The 19,467-nt window shown below is 30.0% G+C and overlaps 1 protein-coding gene and 1 long non-coding RNA gene across 11 annotated transcripts in view; one reads left to right on the top strand and one right to left on the bottom strand.

Annotated features, from left to right (window-relative positions):
- LOC145297820 (uncharacterized) overlaps positions 1 to 19,467 on the bottom strand; it is a 237,296-nt gene that overhangs the window by 40,590 nt on the left and 177,239 nt on the right. The gene's annotated exons all lie outside the window — the stretch shown is intronic.
- The window catches only part of LOC145297819 (ceramide glucosyltransferase-like), a 393,652-nt gene that overhangs the window by 283,048 nt on the left and 91,137 nt on the right, over positions 1 to 19,467 (top strand). For 6 of the 10 annotated variants that reach the window (XM_080144135.1, XM_080144134.1, XM_080144130.1 and 3 more), the window contains one exon: positions 18,820 to 18,932. In XM_080144135.1, the coding sequence (XP_080000261.1) occupies positions 18,820 to 18,932 (113 nt within the window). Of the gene's footprint in view, positions 1 to 2,137; positions 2,249 to 18,819; positions 18,933 to 19,467 lie in introns of all 10 variants that reach the window. The other 4 variants (XM_080144131.1, XM_080144133.1, XM_080144138.1 and 1 more) reach the window with 1 other exon arrangement.

The following is a 19,467-nucleotide window of genomic DNA, read 5'->3' as shown; positions in this document are numbered from 1 at the left end:
TTTTTTCAAGGGAATATTTTGTGTTACACCGAATATTTTGTGTTACATCCGGTGTAACGTAAAATATTCCCCTGTAAAAATTTTTTTTTTTCATCTATAAGAGGAGAAAGACTATTTTTAAGATTGTCAAGCCCAAATATCAGCTGACATGATATTGTAAACAAACACAGACACAATTTGATGAACGACATTATCATTATTATTTTTTATGTTTTTTTTTTCAAATTAGTCCATAATATTCAATAGAGGATTGATTCTATAATAATACATAAATAAAATATCATGTTGAAGCGTTTTGTACGACCGGGCAACACTAGGCTGCCAGCTAGTATGTGTGTGTGTGTATATATATATATATATATATATATATATATATATATATATATATATATATATATATATAGTTATTTGTTTTTGTGATACGTCTTGAATGAATTCAATTATTTACACGAAAGTGCATTTTTACCTAAATGCGAGTTGGGAATAATTTTCCCTTTAACCAACTTGGTACCCCCACATGGGGAGCGGCATACATATTGTTTTTAAAATATAATTAACCACTGACATGTGTTTCGTCGTCTACGACTCATCAGAGTGGCTGAATCTAGCAAGATTCGAAATCGGGACCCTGCGGTAATGAGCCTAAACTCTTTATCCATGCGTCCATCCCATCTGACTGTCTGGATGTATCGCGATTTATTTATATATACCAAGTTAAGTGTTTAGGATGGAAAACTCTTGAATCAAGATGATTAAGAATGCTCAATAGAAAAGAGCAAAAGACATTATTTTTATATAGACAAATATTATATAGTCACTACACTAAACATGCTAATGTTCTAGACGGTCTTCTTCAGTGGAACACAAAATTTATTATGTCACGTGATGAAGACTTGTTGGTCCTGATCGACCACTTGTCTGAAACATTAGGATGTTCAGTGGATCGACTATGCAATATTTGTCTATATAAATAAAAATAATTATATATCTCATAATTTAGGAATTTAAAATTTGTGATTGCAAAAAGTTAAATTTCAAATATAGAAATGTTATTGTATGCAAGACAAAGAACGCAGCATAGTAAAATATATTTCCTTAACCCATGAATGTTCGATGTCTATACATCTCCACACACACACACATATATATATATATATATATATATATATATATATATATAACTCAAATGACCTTGTAACGAGTGTTGTAACCTAATATCCGGTTTATGACTTCCGGTTGCACATGCGTACATAAACAAATAATCAATGCGACAATAAAACGTATTGTTTTACTGTGTACGTTTTCAGCGACCCAATTTTTTTCGCGTTTAAATTATCCAAATAAACAATTGTTAATACTTTCTGCATTTTTTTTTTTACATCGTTCATTTCCGTATTACGTTTGTTATTTTAACGCAATTTTTTTTACAAATAAATCTACTTTAATCCGTTGACAACCATCAGAGCATTTTACAACGGCGATTTACCCACCGCCTTCCTCTTTTCTTAATTTATTCTCCATTTTTTAATACACCTTTCTTAAAAACATTTATACATTTTCTTCTACACTACCAACATAAATAAATAACCCCCCCAAATTTTTTTTAATTTGCGTTACGAATAAATAATCAACGCGACAATAAAACGTATTGTTCTACTGTGTACGTTTTCAGCGTCCCAATTGTTTTTTTGGGTTTTTTTTTTCACGTTTAAATTAAAAGATATATCAAAATTAACTTTTAAGTATTATGGTATCTGTTCAGTGCACATTTACCTATAAGTATGGCAAACCACTTATAATTCAATGGCTGTAAGTTTTTTTGTTTTTTTTTCAAAAATAAACAATTATAAACAGAACGACCCATAGATATCTATCTATATATATTTTTTTTTTTTTCATTTTAATATACTTTCATAGAAATGTTTGTTATGTCAAAAAAAACTATTTTCTTTATGTCACAAGTGCCATGCTCACGCTCATACATTAATTCCATAGCTGACCCAACGGGTCACGAGTAGTCTAGTATATATATATATATATATATATATATATATATATGTGTGTGTGTGTAAATGAATGAAGAGTGCTGATCTTTATTTGTTTGTGAATGATTATTTTAATTTTTTTTGTTTTTAAGTCCTCATAGTGATAATTTGTTGCCTACGAAATGGAAGATGCCTGCATTTTGCTTAGATTGTGTATAAATGGCTTGGCTATTTTGTCTGGGTGGACATCATCGTCATTTTGGGTATGTTTTGATTATTTATTTTATATATATTTTTTTTTCTATTCTTGGTTTTTGTTCTCGTTCTTTCACGAGGTTGTTTCCTTTCGGTGCTTTGGGTATCTTGCTTAACTGTAATGTTCCTATTTACTTGCCTCCCCACGAGGGCATAGTTTGACACGAGGTCGGTTTTTAATATGGGGAAAATTCAGTTCCCCAAAAAGGGGCACTCTGGATAGGAACAAAAAAAAAAATTGTCTCAATCTAGAAGGATTTCTCTTTCAATGACCGGGGACAGAAAAGATGAAATGCAGCATCAGAACAGATACTACACTTTGCTCCCAGACAAAACACAGTCAAGCACTGAATTCTGTCAACATTTGGTTTTGGGAATATGAATTCAAGGTACTTATTCAGCGGACTGTGCTGTGGAACCAATGAAATCGCAATTGGTTGATTACGGGTTTCCTTTTGGACTAATACTTGCAAGATTTTCTTGGTTCTCAATTTCTGTGCCTATTCTGAGAGCAATAATACCATTTTTTTTTTTTGAAACATGGGGATCGCCACTTATCAAGGCCCGGAAGCCACTCTGGGATAAGGGCTATTTTGTGTACAATAATCAATGGGACAATATCGTAGTAATAGTTGGTATTGGTGATTTGATAAAGTGTCTTACTTAAGGGGCGATTAATCAGGAATTTGTTTATGTTGAACTTGAAGACGTCCAAATTGTAGTCAGATGGGAAACAGGCAAACGGAAGAGAGTTCCACAGGCGTGCACTTCTAGGAAAGAAGCTTTGTTCATGGAATCTACATTTTGATTTAGGCACAGATAAAGAATGGGGAAATTACTGACAGTGGTTTAGCTAGACAGGTGTTTATCATGAAGGATTGGTGAGGGGGGACCAGAGATTGGAGCTCATTTTCTCAGCGGCCCGGGCAACAGACTTTATATACGTGTTCCATTTCAGATCAGGAGTAAAGGTTAAACCCAGGAGCTTGTCAAAACATGAAGCCTCCCCAAGATGAGAGCCGTCCATTTCAATTGATTCGAGATGAGGAACAGAGCGTTGATGATGTAAAGTTAGGAGTTTGGTCTTAGATGCATTAAAGATAACCAGCCACCTCTTCCCCCACTGAACCACGCACTCAAGATCAGAGGAGAGAGAATCTGCTAGATCTACAGCTGATGTGCTAATGGTTATATCTCATAGGATTAGTGAATCTCTCGACAAAGGCTTCATTTCTAGGGCAATTGCTCTCGACATATCAAAGGCCTTCGATAAGGTTTGGCATAAAGGCCTACTACACAAGATTTCCAGCTATGGTATAACTGGAAATGTTTTCTCTATCATTAAATCATTTCTATCTGATAGGCTCGTAAGAGTAGTGGTTGATGGGCAGAAATCAGAGGCCCACAGTATTAATGCTGGAGTCCCTCAGGGGTCCATACTGGGCCCAACTCTCTTCCTGATCTACATCAATGATCTCCCTAAACACATACTAAAGTCTTTCGTTGACATCTATGCTGATGACACGACCATCTATGGCAACACATCAAAGGCCGTAAATGATGATGTTCTCTCTGATTCTCTCTCCTCTGATCTTGAGCGTGTGGTACAGTGGGGAAAGAGGTGGCTGGTTATCTTTAATGCATCTAAGACCAAGCTCCTATCTCTACATCATAAATGTTCTGATCCCCATCTGGCATCAATTGAAATGGATGGCTCTCGTCTAAGGGAGGCCCCAGGATTTGATAAGCTCCTGGGTTTGACCTTTACTCCTGATCTTAAATGGAACACATACATCAAGTCTGTGGCCAAGGTCGCTGGGAAAATGGTGGGATCCTTCTACCGCTCCAGAAGATATCTCACTAATGATGCAATTCTCTATCTATATAAGAGCCAAGTACGTCCAAAGATGGAGTACTGCTGCCACATCTGGGTGGGGGCTGCAAAAAGCAGCCTATCCTGCCTTGACAGAGTACAAAATAGACTCCGTGGCTTGGTGGGGGATGCCCTTTTCTCTACCCTGCAACCTCTTTCCCGCAGAAGAGACGTAGCGAGCCTGTCATTGTTCTATCGTTACTTTCATGGCAGGTGCTCGTCTGAGCTCCATTCTCTGGTCCCCCCTCGCCAATCTTTCTCAAAAAACACCCGACTAGCTGAAACCACCGTCAATAATTTTCCCCACTCCCTATTTGTGCCTAAATCAAAACGTAGATACCATGAACAAAGCTTCTTTCTGTTCCGCTTGCCTGTTTCCCACCCGACTTCAAGCTGGATGTCTTCAAGTCCAACACAAACAAATTCCTGATGAACCCCCCCCCTCCCTAACTAATGACACCTTACTAATTCTCCAATACTATTGCTACACTATCCCTTTGATTACTGTACACACAATAACCCTTATCCCTGAGTGACCATTGGGCCTTGATAAGTTTTGAACTCCATGTAAAAAAAAATAAAAAAAATAAAAAAAAGACAGGATGAGGTCAATTTTCTTAGATATACTCTTAAGGACAGTAACCCCGCTGTTGTGGGGGCAATAGAGGGCAAATATGAATGCGGTGGTGTAAGCAAGTGCAACCCGGAAGCACATATAAGGTAAATTAGGGTCTTCTCTGGAGATATCTCTACCACACGGTAAGCCATCTTTAATGTAGGCACATATTCCATGTCCATGGCGGTCTTGGGGGTCAGATTTAGATATTAAGTTAGAGTATCCTTTTATTATGAACTCATCTAGGGAAGTGGTCGGCCCTATGCCAGTTTCACTTAGAAAGAGTAAGTTCGGTTTCGTCTCCTGTAATTGTGGTTCAACCTCTGGAACGTAGACCCCTGATGTTGGAGAAGGAGATATGGTAGTAGGGGTCTACGTTGAAGGATGGAGTTCTAGGTTTATTCATGTTTTTTTTTTGTTTTTTTTAGATATTTCATGTTGAGTTTTTGGGGTTTGTGGACAGACTTGGTTAGAGTAGGACAGAGAGGGAAAGTAAGAGAGGGAAAGTAAGAGAGAGAAAGAGAGGGAAAGTAAGAGAGAGAAAGAGAGGGAAAGTAAGAGAGAGAAAGAGAGGAAATTTTTTTTTTTTTGTAGCACATAAGGTAAAGCCGTAACAATCACCCACTAGTATGGCATCGAGAGGCCTCACCAGAAACTACTGCATGGTCCAGAATCCATTCACCAAATGGCAATGCAGCAGCCCCAGTACTTTACATCTGCTGATAGGACAGCCTCCTTAGTGGTTAACCAAGGTTAATTTAACGTTTATTCATATTATTATTATTATATTTTAACATTTATTCATATTATTATTATATTTTAACATTTATTCATATTATTATTATATTTTAACGTTTATTCATATTATTATTATATTTTAACGTTTATTCATATTATTATTATATTTTAACGTTTATTCATATTATTATTATTATATTTTAACATTTATTCATATTATTATTATATTTTAACATTTATTCATATTATTATTATATTTTAACGTTTATTCATATTATTATTATATTTTAACGTTTATTCATATTATTATTATTATATTTTAACATTTATTCATATTATTATTATATTTTAACGTTTATTCATATTATTATTATTATATTTTAACATTTATTCATATTATTATTATATTTTAACATTTATTCATATTATTATTATATTTTAACGTTTATTCATATTATTATTATATTTTAACGTTTATTCATATTATTATTATTATATTTTAACATTTATTCATATTATTATTATATTTTAACGTTTATTCATATTATTATTATTATATTTTAACATTTATTCATATTATTATTATATTTTAACATTTATTCATATTATTATTATATTTTAACGTTTATTCATATTATTATTATTATATTTTAACATTTATTCATATTATTATTATATTTTAACATTTATTCATATTATTATTATATTTTAACGTTTATTCATATTATTATTATTATATTTTAACATTTATTCATATTATTATTATATTTTAACATTTATTCATATTATTATTATATTTTAACGTTTATTCATATTATTATTAGATTTTAACGTTTATTCATATTATTATTATATTTTAACGTTTATTCATATTATTATTATTATATTTTAACATTTATTCATATTATTATTATATTTTAACGTTTATTCATATTATTATTATATTTTAACATTTATTCATATTATTATTATATTTTAACATTTATTCATATTATTATTATATTTTAACGTTTATTCATATTATTATTATTATATTTTAACATTTATTCATATTATTATTATATTTTAACATTTATTCATATTATTATTATATTTTAACGTTTATTCATATTATTATTATTATATTTTAACATTTATTCATATTATTATTATATTTTAACATTTATTCATATTATTATTATATTTTAACGTTTATTCATATTATTATTATATTTTAACGTTTATTCATATTATTATTATATTTTAACGTTTATTCATATTATTATTATATTTTAACGTTTATTCATATTATTATTATTATATTTTAACATTTATTCATATTATTATTATATTTTAACATTTATTCATATTATTATTATTATATTTTAACATTTATTCATATTATTATTATATTTTAACATTTATTCATATTATTATTATATTTTAACGTTTATTCATATTATTATTATTATATTTTAACATTTATTCATATTATTATTATATTTTAACATTTATTCATATTATTATTATTATATTTTAACATTTATTCATATTATTATTATATTTTAACATTTATTCATATTATTATTATATTTTAACGTTTATTCATATTATTATTATTATATTTTAACATTTATTCATATTATTATTATATTTTAACGTTTATTCATATTATTATTATTATATTTTAACATTTATTCATATTATTATTATATTTTAACATTTATTCATATTATTATTATATTTTAACGTTTATTCATATTATTATTATTATATTTTAACATTTATTCATATTATTATTATATTTTAACATTTATTCATATTATTATTATTATATTTTAACATTTATTCATATTATTATTATATTTTAACATTTATTCATATTATTATTATATTTTAACGTTTATTCATATTATTATTATTATATTTTAACATTTATTCATATTATTATTATATTTTAACATTTATTCATATTATTATTATTATATTTTAACATTTATTCATATTATTATTATATTTTAACATTTATTCATATTATTATTATATTTTAACGTTTATTCATATTATTATTATTATATTTTAACATTTATTCATATTATTATTATATTTTAACATTTATTCATATTATTATTATTATATTTTAACATTTATTCATATTATTATTATATTTTAACATTTATTCATATTATTATTATATTTTAACGTTTATTCATATTATTATTATTATATTTTAACATTTATTCATATTATTATTATATTTTAACGTTTATTCATATTATTATTATTATATTTTAACGTTTATTCATATTATTATTATATTTTAACATTTATTCATATTATTATTATATTTTAACGTTTATTCATATTATTATTATTATATTTTAACATTTATTCATATTATTATTATATTTTAACGTTTATTCATATTATTATTATTATATTTTAACATTTATTCATATTATTATTATATTTTAACGTTTATTCATATTATTATTATTATATTTTAACATTTATTCATATTATTATTATATTTTAACGTTTATTCATATTATTATTATTATATTTTAACATTTATTCATATTATTATTATATTTTAACGTTTATTCATATTATTATTATTATTATATTTTAACATTTATTCATATTATTATTATATTTTAACATTTATTCATATTATTATTATATTTTAACGTTTATTCATATTATTATTATTATATTTTAACATTTATTCATATTATTATTATATTTTAACGTTTATTCATATTATTATTATTATATTTTAACATTTATTCATATTATTATTATATTTTAACATTTATTCATATTATTATTATATTTTAACGTTTATTCATATTATTATTATATTTTAACGTTTATTCATATTATTATTATATTTTAACGTTTATTCATATTATTATTATATTTTAACATATTTATTTATAAGATTATTATTATTATTATTATTATTATCATATTTTAACATTATTATTATATTTTAATATTATTTATAACATTATTATTATTATTATTATATCTTAACATATTATTTATTTATAACATATCATTATTATTATTATCATTATAATTATTATTATTATAACATTATTTTAACATATTATTTATAAGGATTTTGACATTGCTCTGACGAACTGCAAACGCTTGTACCTCCTCGACGTAACTACCCCCGACAAACCCGACAAGCTACTAAGTCTCATCCCTTTACAGTAGAAATCCCTAGGTGCAAGAAAGCCTTTTACTCCAATAGTTTCTGAACTGTGGGGTTTGGAACTCCCTTCCGGGATTCTGCTTTCCCAACTGTACTGATATGCAGAAGTTCAAGTGTAATGTGAACAAATATCTTTCTACTCATCTCCCTTCATAATGCCACTGTAAATTAAGTCCCTGATAGTAGCCCCCTACTTCAAAGTGGCACTGTGCCTTGTTTGGGGTGAAAATTGAATAAAAAATTTAAAAAAAAAAATATCTTGAATCCTTTTTTGAATTTTAAACAGTTGTCATCATTTGGTTTCCAGAACCACATTCTGAGGATTGCACTTGAACTTATGCAAACATTCTTTGAACATTTTAGGGATTTTAATCTGGATTTTTTAAAGTTTGGATTTTGCTCTCTTCACTTTCGATTTTTTTTTTCTATCTATTTTTGTATCCTTTCTTTGACTTTTCTATCTCGATTCCTATTTTTTATTTTATTTTTTGTTTTGTTTTTACAATCACTTACTTTTATTTATTATCCGATTTTTATTCTATTCTTTCCTTCTTATTCACGCATCCTTAACTTTTTCTTCCTAATTACATTTTAATATTTTTATATTTCAAAAGTTTTTATTTTTGTATTTTATATCTCCTTTAATATACCATTATACATTCTTCCTTCATTTCAAATGCATAATCATGGAGGAAGTTAATGATAAAAATAATAGGATTGCATGACAATGAAGAAAAGAAGTAACGAACGCTAAGAAGGAAAAGGGGCTTAAAAATAAGTACAGAAAGAAAGAAGTCAGTAACAATGCAGAAAGCAAAAAAGTTAAAAATAAGAGAAATAGATTTAGAAATAAAAACAAGTCTGGTTCAACTCCCCGTACAGTGAATATATCTTAAAAAATATCCTTAGGGAATTCTATAAAATAATTGAGAAAAACTTTCCGCCTGAAAACAGACCAAATAAAATAATAAACAGGAACAAGCTGTCATGCTCGACGGTGGCAAACTTTGCGAGCACTGTAATAGATATATTTGGAATTGAAAACTTTGAATTAAACACACATGCTTTCCAAGAATATGGCTTAATCAATTTTTTATTATCTTAACATGGTGTGAAATATTACGGTTTTTCTTCAGGAAATCAAGCTAATATTTGATTTTGTTACCAGAAGGCTCATTCAAGTATTTACTTTTTGTAGCAGTTTGGTTTGTGTGTAAATATATTGAAGTCCATTTGATGTTTATATCTTTCAATATCGGAGCCATGTATCGTTTACCACTTTCAAGTATATATTGTTTTGGAATATGTTCATTACTCATTCTGACGACGTGACTAGAGCATATAAACTGTGTTTGCATAAGGAAGGTTTTATGAGGGGCGTGCAATAAGTAATGCCTCTGACCCACTTCCAGTTGTCTGATCTAGCTGAAATTTTGCATCTACGGGTTATGTGACAAATTACAGCTCTGAACTAATTGTGGTTTCTGTTTTACAGGTGTTTGAATTGAGTCAGGTGTGAAATGGAGCCTGTTGAATGTCGAGCAGTGATTTGGTTTTTGTATTTGAAAGGACGCACACCACAGGAGACTTTTGATGAAATGGAAGAAACTTATGGTGATAATGCCCCATCATATGACCTTGTAAAATGCTGGTATCGTGAATTCAAACATGGACGGAAGTCTGTGGAAACAGCTCGCAGACCTGGTCGCCCCCCCCCTTCTGCCATTGATGAGGCATCTGTCCCTCAAGTTGAGGCTGTCATTTTGGAAGATCGGCGCATTACTATTCGCCAGATAGCCCAAGATGTCAAGATTAGTACAGAGGCTGTGGAAACTATCGTTCATGACCATTTGCATATGCATAAGGTGTCTGCCAAATGGATTCCCAGGTTGCTCACACCATTCCAGAAGCGAGAACACGTCAAGTGTTCGAGGATAAATTTGGAGATGTGCCAAGAAGATGAGTCAAAGTTTTTCAAAAGATGATTACACAGGATGAAACCTGGGTCCATCACTATGATCCAGAGACCAAAGCCCAGTCAATGCAGTGGAAGCACTTGGATTAACCACTAAGGAGGCTGTCCTATCAGCAGGCGCAAAGTACTGGGACTGCTGTATTGCCACTTGGTAAATGGATTCTGAACCAAGTAGTCTCTGGGGGGGGGGCTCTCGATGTCATATTAGTGGGTAATTGTTACAGCTTTACCTTTTCATGTGCTACAAAAAAGATTCCTGTCTTTTTCTCACTTACTTTCCCACTCTATCATGATCTAAAAATGCCGACCAAAAAACCTCAACATGAAACATCTAAAAAAAAAAAAGATACCACAATTACAGGAGCCTATTATGCTTCACTTTTGAGGAAATTAAGGGAAGCTATCAAAATCAAGAGGCGGGGCAAGATCAGCAAAGGTACCCTCCTCCTGCAAGACAATGCTCTGGTCCACAACTCGCATGTCGCCAGATCAGAAGCACGGATGTGTGATTATGAAATCCTTCCCCACCCTCCCTACTCTCCTGACGTTGCACCCTCTGACTTTCACCTCTTCCCAGCCATGAAGTTGTTTTTGAAAGGAAAACATTTCCCAGATGATTCAGACTTTATTTCTGAAGTCACGTCGTGGCTGAAGGACCAACCTGGGGTGTTCTACAAAAGCGGTCTCCAGAGCTGCATCAAACGATGGGAGAAATGCATAACTCTGGGTGGCTCCTATGTAGAGAAAGACTAATAACTGCGCCAAGTTTTGTTGCTCTACTGCCATCAGGGGCATTACTTATTGCACACCTCTTGTAATACCCCAATATTACATTTTTCAAGAAATTCATAATTCGAGACATTATCGCCAAGTGTATAGCTATGTATAAAATGAAGGTGTTGTTTATAGAACGAAGGCAAGTTGATTTATTTAACAATCAATGCAATAAATGATTTATTTAACAATAGTAAAATCAGTGCAATACTAAATAGGAATGAAGCAGGTGAAATTAAGTCAGGGAGAAAATGCAATTGTAGGGTACCAAATGAATGCCCATTGGGAGATACCAACCTAGTAAATCTAAAAGATGCAACCTATGCTTACTTGAAGATGAAAATTTAAACAAAAAAATGGATGCCATCCTACTCTCGAGACTTAAACCTGGGTAGAAGAAACTCAAAATAGGTACAATCACTAGACATCCTCTGTAAAATATAGGGAGCACACACATATTTAACATTGAAAAGAGAAAGGCGAAGTAACGATTGCACAGAATAGCAGGAATAGTAATTTTTTAAACCGAAATAATAGTTTTGGGAACTTAGCTCAAACTCTGGTAATATCAACAATTAAGTAGAAAAAAAAAAAGTTATTATTCATTATGGAATTAGAGAAAATCCGGTAAAAAAAAAAAAAAAAAAAAAAATGGTGAATACAAAAAAATAATTGCAGACAAATATAATAATGAAAGAACATAAAAGATATGAAGGCTAAGAAACAAGAAAAACTAGAAATTCACAGTTACCTCCCCTTGACTGGTTTTACTTAATTAGGGTCTCGGAGATAAACACCAAAAACGATAAATACATTATAAATTTCCTAATTCTTAGCATAACTAGTGTGAAAAGAAATTTTCACTCATCGTAATTAAAATAATCCTTTGAAATACATTCTAAGTAATAATCTAGCACCAAGGAACTAGAATTTTAAGGAAAATAGAAACGAGACATCGCATGATACGTAATAAAAATTAAAGTTAATTTAGAGTTTGTAGAATCCGCCTATTATTCAAAATTAAGTAAAATATGGAACCGTTTGAGATAATTAGCAACTCGGAATGACTTTTAATACATTTAAGTGTAAATCTTTGAGATTAAAATAATTAATATGTCAATTTTTATTTGGATAAATTAAGTTAGCAATATAGAATTATCCCCCTTGAAAGGGATTTTATAAATTATTTTGTCGAAGTGTAAATAAAAGTTTTACAATAATAAATACTATTCGTTAGCATCCTAAGGTAATTAGTAAGGAATATATATGCATTTTATTTTATTTATTTTAATATACAGAAAACAATCACATTTCTGTAACTCACAGGTTCAAATTAAAATTGATATGTGACACCGAAAAACAAACAAAATACGAAACTTTCCAGATGAGATATTGAATTTCGATTGGATGCTAAAATTCAACCGAACTTCTTGAAATTGAGCAACAAATAAAACACAAAAAAATAAAATAAAAATAATAAATTAGATTCATTCAGAATCTTTTCCGGTTTCAAAATAGTTTAGATTTAACAATTCTCACCGTAATTTAGAACAGATATATCAAAAAACAGTTCTCCAATCTTGTGGATTCATTAAAAGCACGATGAGAGCATACACACTGCTTGATACAGTGAATAACAGAATAAAAAATGTCCTAAGATACGTATTAATCCTGTATTTTTTTTTTAAACTTATCTGATGAGATGTTTACCACGAAAATTTTTAAATAACATATAAGAGGGATGAATAAAGACCTGGCCAGAGATAGATTAGTTTGGAAGTCAATTCTTAAGGTCGTGGAACACATTCCAACATATAAAATGGGCATTAAACTGAATCTGACAATGTTCATTAAAAGTTGTTTTAAATCATACTCTACATTCGAAATGATAATGATTATTTGTACATCAAATGCATGGTTAACAGTGCGTGTTGCAACTCGCTAGTTTTCTGCATTCTTCGGCTAAGATTGGAAAAGGTTGTTTACAGTCGGGTCTAAGATAAATCTAATCACCTGTCGCACAAATATGTTAAACAGCGATCAAGATAGATGTTGTCTGTGTTTATCTACCTCGCCTGCGAATGCACGCGCATGCTACTAATCACCACCTAAGTTGATTTTGTTTATATGTAAACTATAAAATTATCTTGTTGGGTTTTCAATGTCAGACCCAAATAGCAGTTAAGCTGACAAATTAAACTTTGTTTCTGACTGATCAATTTTTAATTTTTGTTATTGTTGCACTATGTCATTGGCAATATAATAAGGAATTTAGTTACTAGATAATAATTCATATTTTTAAATGAAGAATATAATAGGAGTTATCTACTTTACAACAAAAATTTTATTTCTTTTTTTTTTGTATGAATTTTTAAATGCAAACAAATGACAATTAACGATTGTTATAACATGACTGTCTGTTTTAAACTGTTTCGTTGCTCTATTAAATCTGTTGCATACGGATGGAGCGAGGGGGCAGGTAAAATCTGCAAAATGTATTTTTGTGTTTGGCAAACACTAATGTAAACATGCACAAGGTTGCATGTTTAGTTATAGATGCATATTATAAACGGCAGATCTGCAATGGGAAAATATTTGACATTATATTTGATATTGTTTGTTGAAAAGCATCAAATAGCAAGAAGTTCAAGCGTTGTGTATTATAAGAGAAACTAGCAGAGAGACCCCAGCGTTGACCTGAATTGAATGAGGATCAACGAAATTGGTGAAATTGCAACAGTCAAGTATCATGATTCAATTGTATTCTACACAAACATACAAGGGAAGTTCCATAACAAGCATATAATATTCCTCATATCTTATTTCACTTGCTGGTACTTCTGTAGTTTAAAGCCCATTTTTCCAAGAGTCTCGCTTGACAACCTCCCCCCCCCCCCCGCCGGCGGAAGACGGTAAAAAAGAAAGAAACTAAAACAAACAACCTACCGTAATAATTTCATAAATTTTACTGTTTTGTTTATTTTATGACAACTGTGTTTCTTTCTGTTTTTTTTTTAAATTTTTTGGCGGGGGGAGGGGGGTAATGAAGGTTATTTTGCTATTTTTTATGACCTGCCCCAGTGTAGTATAAACACCCCCACCCTCCCCATGTTAAGAACAGCTTTCAGAATAAAGACCCCCCCCCAACCTCTTAATGTTAAAAACAACTTCCGGAATAAATAATCCCACCCTCCCCATGTTAAGAACGGTTTTCAAGGTTGGAGGTGTTTATTCCAAAAGCCGTTCTTAACATGTGAAAGTTGGGCGTATTTATACTATGCTGGGTCTGCCCTTTCTTTTTCCCCTTTTAATCTCTTGCTTTCTTTTCTTTCCCCCCCCCCCAATTTTTACCGTCTAATCGCTCACGTCTCTTTTTGTTCACTCGGTATAATCTGGCATTTTCCATCGTTCGCCAGGCATTGCCGAGTGAGACTCGTGGAAAAATGAGCTTTAAACTGCAAAAGTACCCGCTTCCTTCTCTTGTGACTATCATGCTATTCATGAAGGAAGCACCAGACACAGGTTATAATTTATGTATAACTATATTTGCACTTCCCTCAGAGTTTGCAGCATTTCTCTTAATTTCTACATCTTCTTCTAGTTGTGTCTATTAAAACTCTGACTGGGCTGTGTTTCGTGAATATATGATAACCTTGTTTCTTTTGAGTTATCTTACGTTACATAACCAGATCAATCTTATGGTTTTTGTAAATATTATTGTTTTTGTAAATATTATTGTTTTTGTAAATATTATTGTTTTTGTAAATATTATTGTTTTTGTAAATATTATTGTTTTTGTAAATATTATGGTTTTTGTAAATATTATGGTTTTTGTAAATATTATGGTTTTTGTAAATATTATGGTTTTTGTAAATATTATGGTTTTTGCTAATATTATTGTTTTTGTAAATATTATTGTTTTTGTAAATATTATGGTTTTTGTAAATATTATGGTTTTTGTAAATATTATGGTTTTTGTAAATATTATGGTTTTTGTAAATATTATGGTTTTTGTAAATATTATGGTTTTTGCTAATATTATTGTTTTTGTAAATATTATTGTTTTTGTAAATATTGTTGTTTTTGTAAATATTATGGTTTTTGTAAATATTATGGTTTTTGCTAATATTATTGTTTTTGTAAATATTATTGTTTTTGTAAATATTGTTGTTTTTGTAAATATTATGGTTTTTGTAAATATTATGGTTTTTGCTAATATTATTGTTTTTGTAAATATTATGGTTTTTGTAAATATTATGGTTTTTGCTAATATTATTGTTTTTGTAAATATTATTGTTTTTGTAAATATTATGGTTTTTGTAAATATTATGGTTTTTGCTAATATTATTGTTTTTGTAAATATTATGGTTTTTGTAAATATTATGGTTTTTGCTAATATTATTGTTTTTGTAAATATTATTGTTTTTGTAAATATTATTGTTTTTGTAAATATTGTTGTTTTTGTAAATATTATGGTTTTTGTAAAAATTATGGTTTTTGCTAATATTATTGTTTTTGTAAATATTATTGTTTTTGTAAATATTGTTGTTTTTGTAAATATTATGGTTTTTGTAAATATTATGGTTTTTGCTAATATTATTGTTTTTGTAAATATTATTGTTTTTGTAAATATTATGGTTTTTGCTAATATTATTGTTTTTGTAAATATTATTGTTTTTGTAAATATTATTGTTTTGTCACGAAAATTCTAAATCGTTCATCATAATCAATATTTATTTATTATAAATTCCAAATTTCTGTAATTGTTTGAAATATTTATCTTCCAACAACATTCTTCCACCATCAAAACATTTCACATCTTAACATCAAACATAAGCCCCCCCCCCGGGTAATCTGGTGCCACCTGAGAGTCACAATACCCATCAAGCCCACCTAATATGCCGAACGCATAATTCCAAACCAGATAGAGCATGGCTGAGGTAATCAAAAAATTCATAAAAAAATTTGTTACGAAAAACAAAAACAACTTTTTTCTACTCAAGTTTTGTAATTAAGGCAATGAAAATCGTGGTTTGTTTTTTAGCAATGAACATGTGCAGCGCAGTTTTAAATACAGCCGTGAATATTGCTGCATTACGTTAAAGGATACTTCCTCAAAGGGTGTTGTTCTCAAATGCACTGGAAGGATGCTGGGTACACAGATAACAGATTTATTTCAAATAAAATGTATATGCTTCAATTAAAATGAAAAATTTCATATATTTTATAGGTGCTTAAATTTTTCAGGATGAGATACTTCTTCAGAAAAATAATCTAATATATAAAAGGCTATATGTCTGTCTGTCTGTCTGTCTGTCTCCATATTTTCAAACTCTATCTCTTCCGAAACTAAAAGTGGCAGAGCAGCACTAGGGTCCTCAAATAATCGGATATTTTATGGACTGTTCTTTTATGAGTCTTTAGCCAATTAAAATTTTTATGGGGTCCAAAATTAAAATTTTTATGGGGTCCAAAATTAAAATTTTTATGGGGTCCAAAATAGGTCAAATTTGAAAAAAATCGTTATACATTTAGTACATTCATCTTAGTTTATTTTTAATTTGTTATTTTAAATCAGTTCATATGCATGTCATATTGGTACAGTGGTAACGTTGCCAGCTTTGTATGCTTTGTTTTGCTTTCGGTTTCAATTCTAGCCTATGGTACACAAATACTTTTTTTTTTACTTTTGAAATTACAACTCTATAATAATACATACAAAATCTAGACAAATTAAAATATCATATTTAGACGTATTTTACGACCGGGCAAAACTGCCCCCCCCACCCCGCTAATCAGTAAATCATGTGTTCTTTTTGTTGTTGTCTTGAATTCATGTTTTTTTTTTGTTTTTTTTGTTTTTTTTTTACACAGTGGTCACCACTTATCAAGGCCCGGAAGCCACTCAGGGATAAGGGTTATTGCAAGTACATTACGTTAGTGTGGAGATTTGATGAAGTGTTTACTTAAGGGGGCGGTTCATTAGGAATTTGTTAACGTTGGACTTGAAGACATCCAAGTTGTAGTCAGGTGGGAAGCAGGCAGACGGAACAGAGTTTTGTTGTATAAAAATGTTTAAAAATAAATTCGTTCACATTGTTTCATTTTGAAAAAAAATTATTTTCATTCTGATGTTTTTAAATTTTCTATTTAAATAAATTTTGATCATTTCAGAATTTGTAAGTTTGAATTCAAATCATGTTGAATGCAAGGCTTTCTTCTTTTTATTTTTATGTGGTTAGGAAAGAAGAAAAAAACAAACGTACCGGGCGTATCTGCATCGCTCTTTGGGAAAGAAGAAGGAAAGGATAGCCAGCGCATTTGTATACACGAAGGGCATCTTGGGAAGGCAGAGCATGATGGGAGAAGCTATTTTTTTTTCCTGTCTCTTCCTTTTTTTTTCTAGATAGGAGGATATAAAAGCAGGGAAAAATTCCCTGGGGCAGCAGAGAGAAAAGAGTCATGAACATCTTCTCTTGAAAAGAATTTTGTATTGCTGACGTTCGGATTGTGCGGTGTGACATTGGTGGTGAGAGGCCAGGTGTGGTCAATTGAAAAAGAAGAGGGCAGAAACATGCTGTTGTCGAGAGAGTAACTCACTCCTTCCTGAACCCCAGAACCGAATCCTGATTATAACCCTAGATTTTTTTATTTTTTGCCAGGATAAAACTTGAACATTATCAATTGTCTATCCAGTTTCTATTGATAACTAGTTGTTCCGAGCCGGCATTGCCTGGGATACAAATTAGTTTTTGTAAATATTTCTGTGTTCTATAATTGCACTATTTTCTTTGTTGCTGTTGGGTTCAGCATCTAGGCTTAAAAAAAATAAATAACACTAGATTACTAAAAGAATATAAGAGTTACTCCCTTTATTGGCCAATTTTTCTTTTTAGGAATTTATTTGAGAATATTTCCATATTAACAAACTGCCGAGCCATATTAATTGTTTTTGAAATAAAAACAAGAAATAAAATAGAGCTACAATTTATTTTAAAAAATAATATTGTTTAAATAAATTGTAGCTTTATTTCTTGTTTTTACTTCACCACAAACAAAGCATATTGCCACTGAAGCATAATGGGCTACTGTGATAAGGGTCAGATTGATATAGAGTTAGGCAGCAATATGTTTCCTCACATTACATTTAAATTACCGCATATTGGTATCGTTTAAGAAATAGGAAGTAGAGACGGAATTCCAAAGGCAAGCAGTTAAAGGAAAGAATTACGATGCAACAATAACAAGTGAAAATCGTCAAAATCAAAGTTTAATCTTTTAGCTTAAATGCTATTTAGGTCTGACATTTAAAATGCGTCTGACAAGATAATTTTATATGTTAAATGATTGGTTTTATTGATATTTTTTTTTAATTTAACTTAATTTTATTTTTTTCAGTTTCTGATCATGGATGAGCAGACCCAGGCTTATGTCGTGTTCATTGTTGGATTGGCTGGTCTTATTATTTACTGTGTCACGGCTTTTGCTTTGATGGTCTCCCTGTTTAGTGGGTGAGTATGACCCCTTTTTTTTATTGGGGAGAGGAAAGGGAGTTTGCATGATTTACTATGAGAAAAAGAGTCCTTCCCTCTAGGTGATTTTTCTTTTTAGGTGTTTATTTAAAAATGTCTACATTTGCAAACTGACAAACTGTTAAGTATCTGTGAGGGGGGGGGGATATATATTCTTGTGTATGTGGTGTCCATATAATTATGACATGGCCATGACCGTCTGTCTATATACAGCCGTGTGTGTGTATCACAAGGAAATCTTAAGACACATACCTTTTTCTCCATTCTTGCATTCTTGGTCAGTGCCCGCTCACGAAGATTCATGCCTGCTCCCCAAAAACACGACTTTGATTTTATTGTTTGGAGAAAGTCTTTATGTTGGATTTTCCATCTTCCCTAGGAAGTCATGCATTGCTGAATCGAATCCGGTCTTTTACCGTTTTCTCATTCTGAATCCAGATTTTCTTGTTCTAATTAAAAAAGTCTTTCACTGTTTGACTGCAATTCCCTTGGCTAACTCTAAACTAATTGCAAT

This window comes from Euprymna scolopes, chromosome 18, assembly GCF_053919585.1.
Source record: "Euprymna scolopes isolate OS-2025 chromosome 18, ASM5391958v1, whole genome shotgun sequence".
Classification (NCBI taxonomy): domain Eukaryota; kingdom Metazoa; phylum Mollusca; class Cephalopoda; order Sepiida; family Sepiolidae; genus Euprymna; species Euprymna scolopes.
The sequence above is the reverse complement of the archived record's forward strand: the minus strand, read 5'-3'. Positions and strand labels throughout refer to the sequence as shown.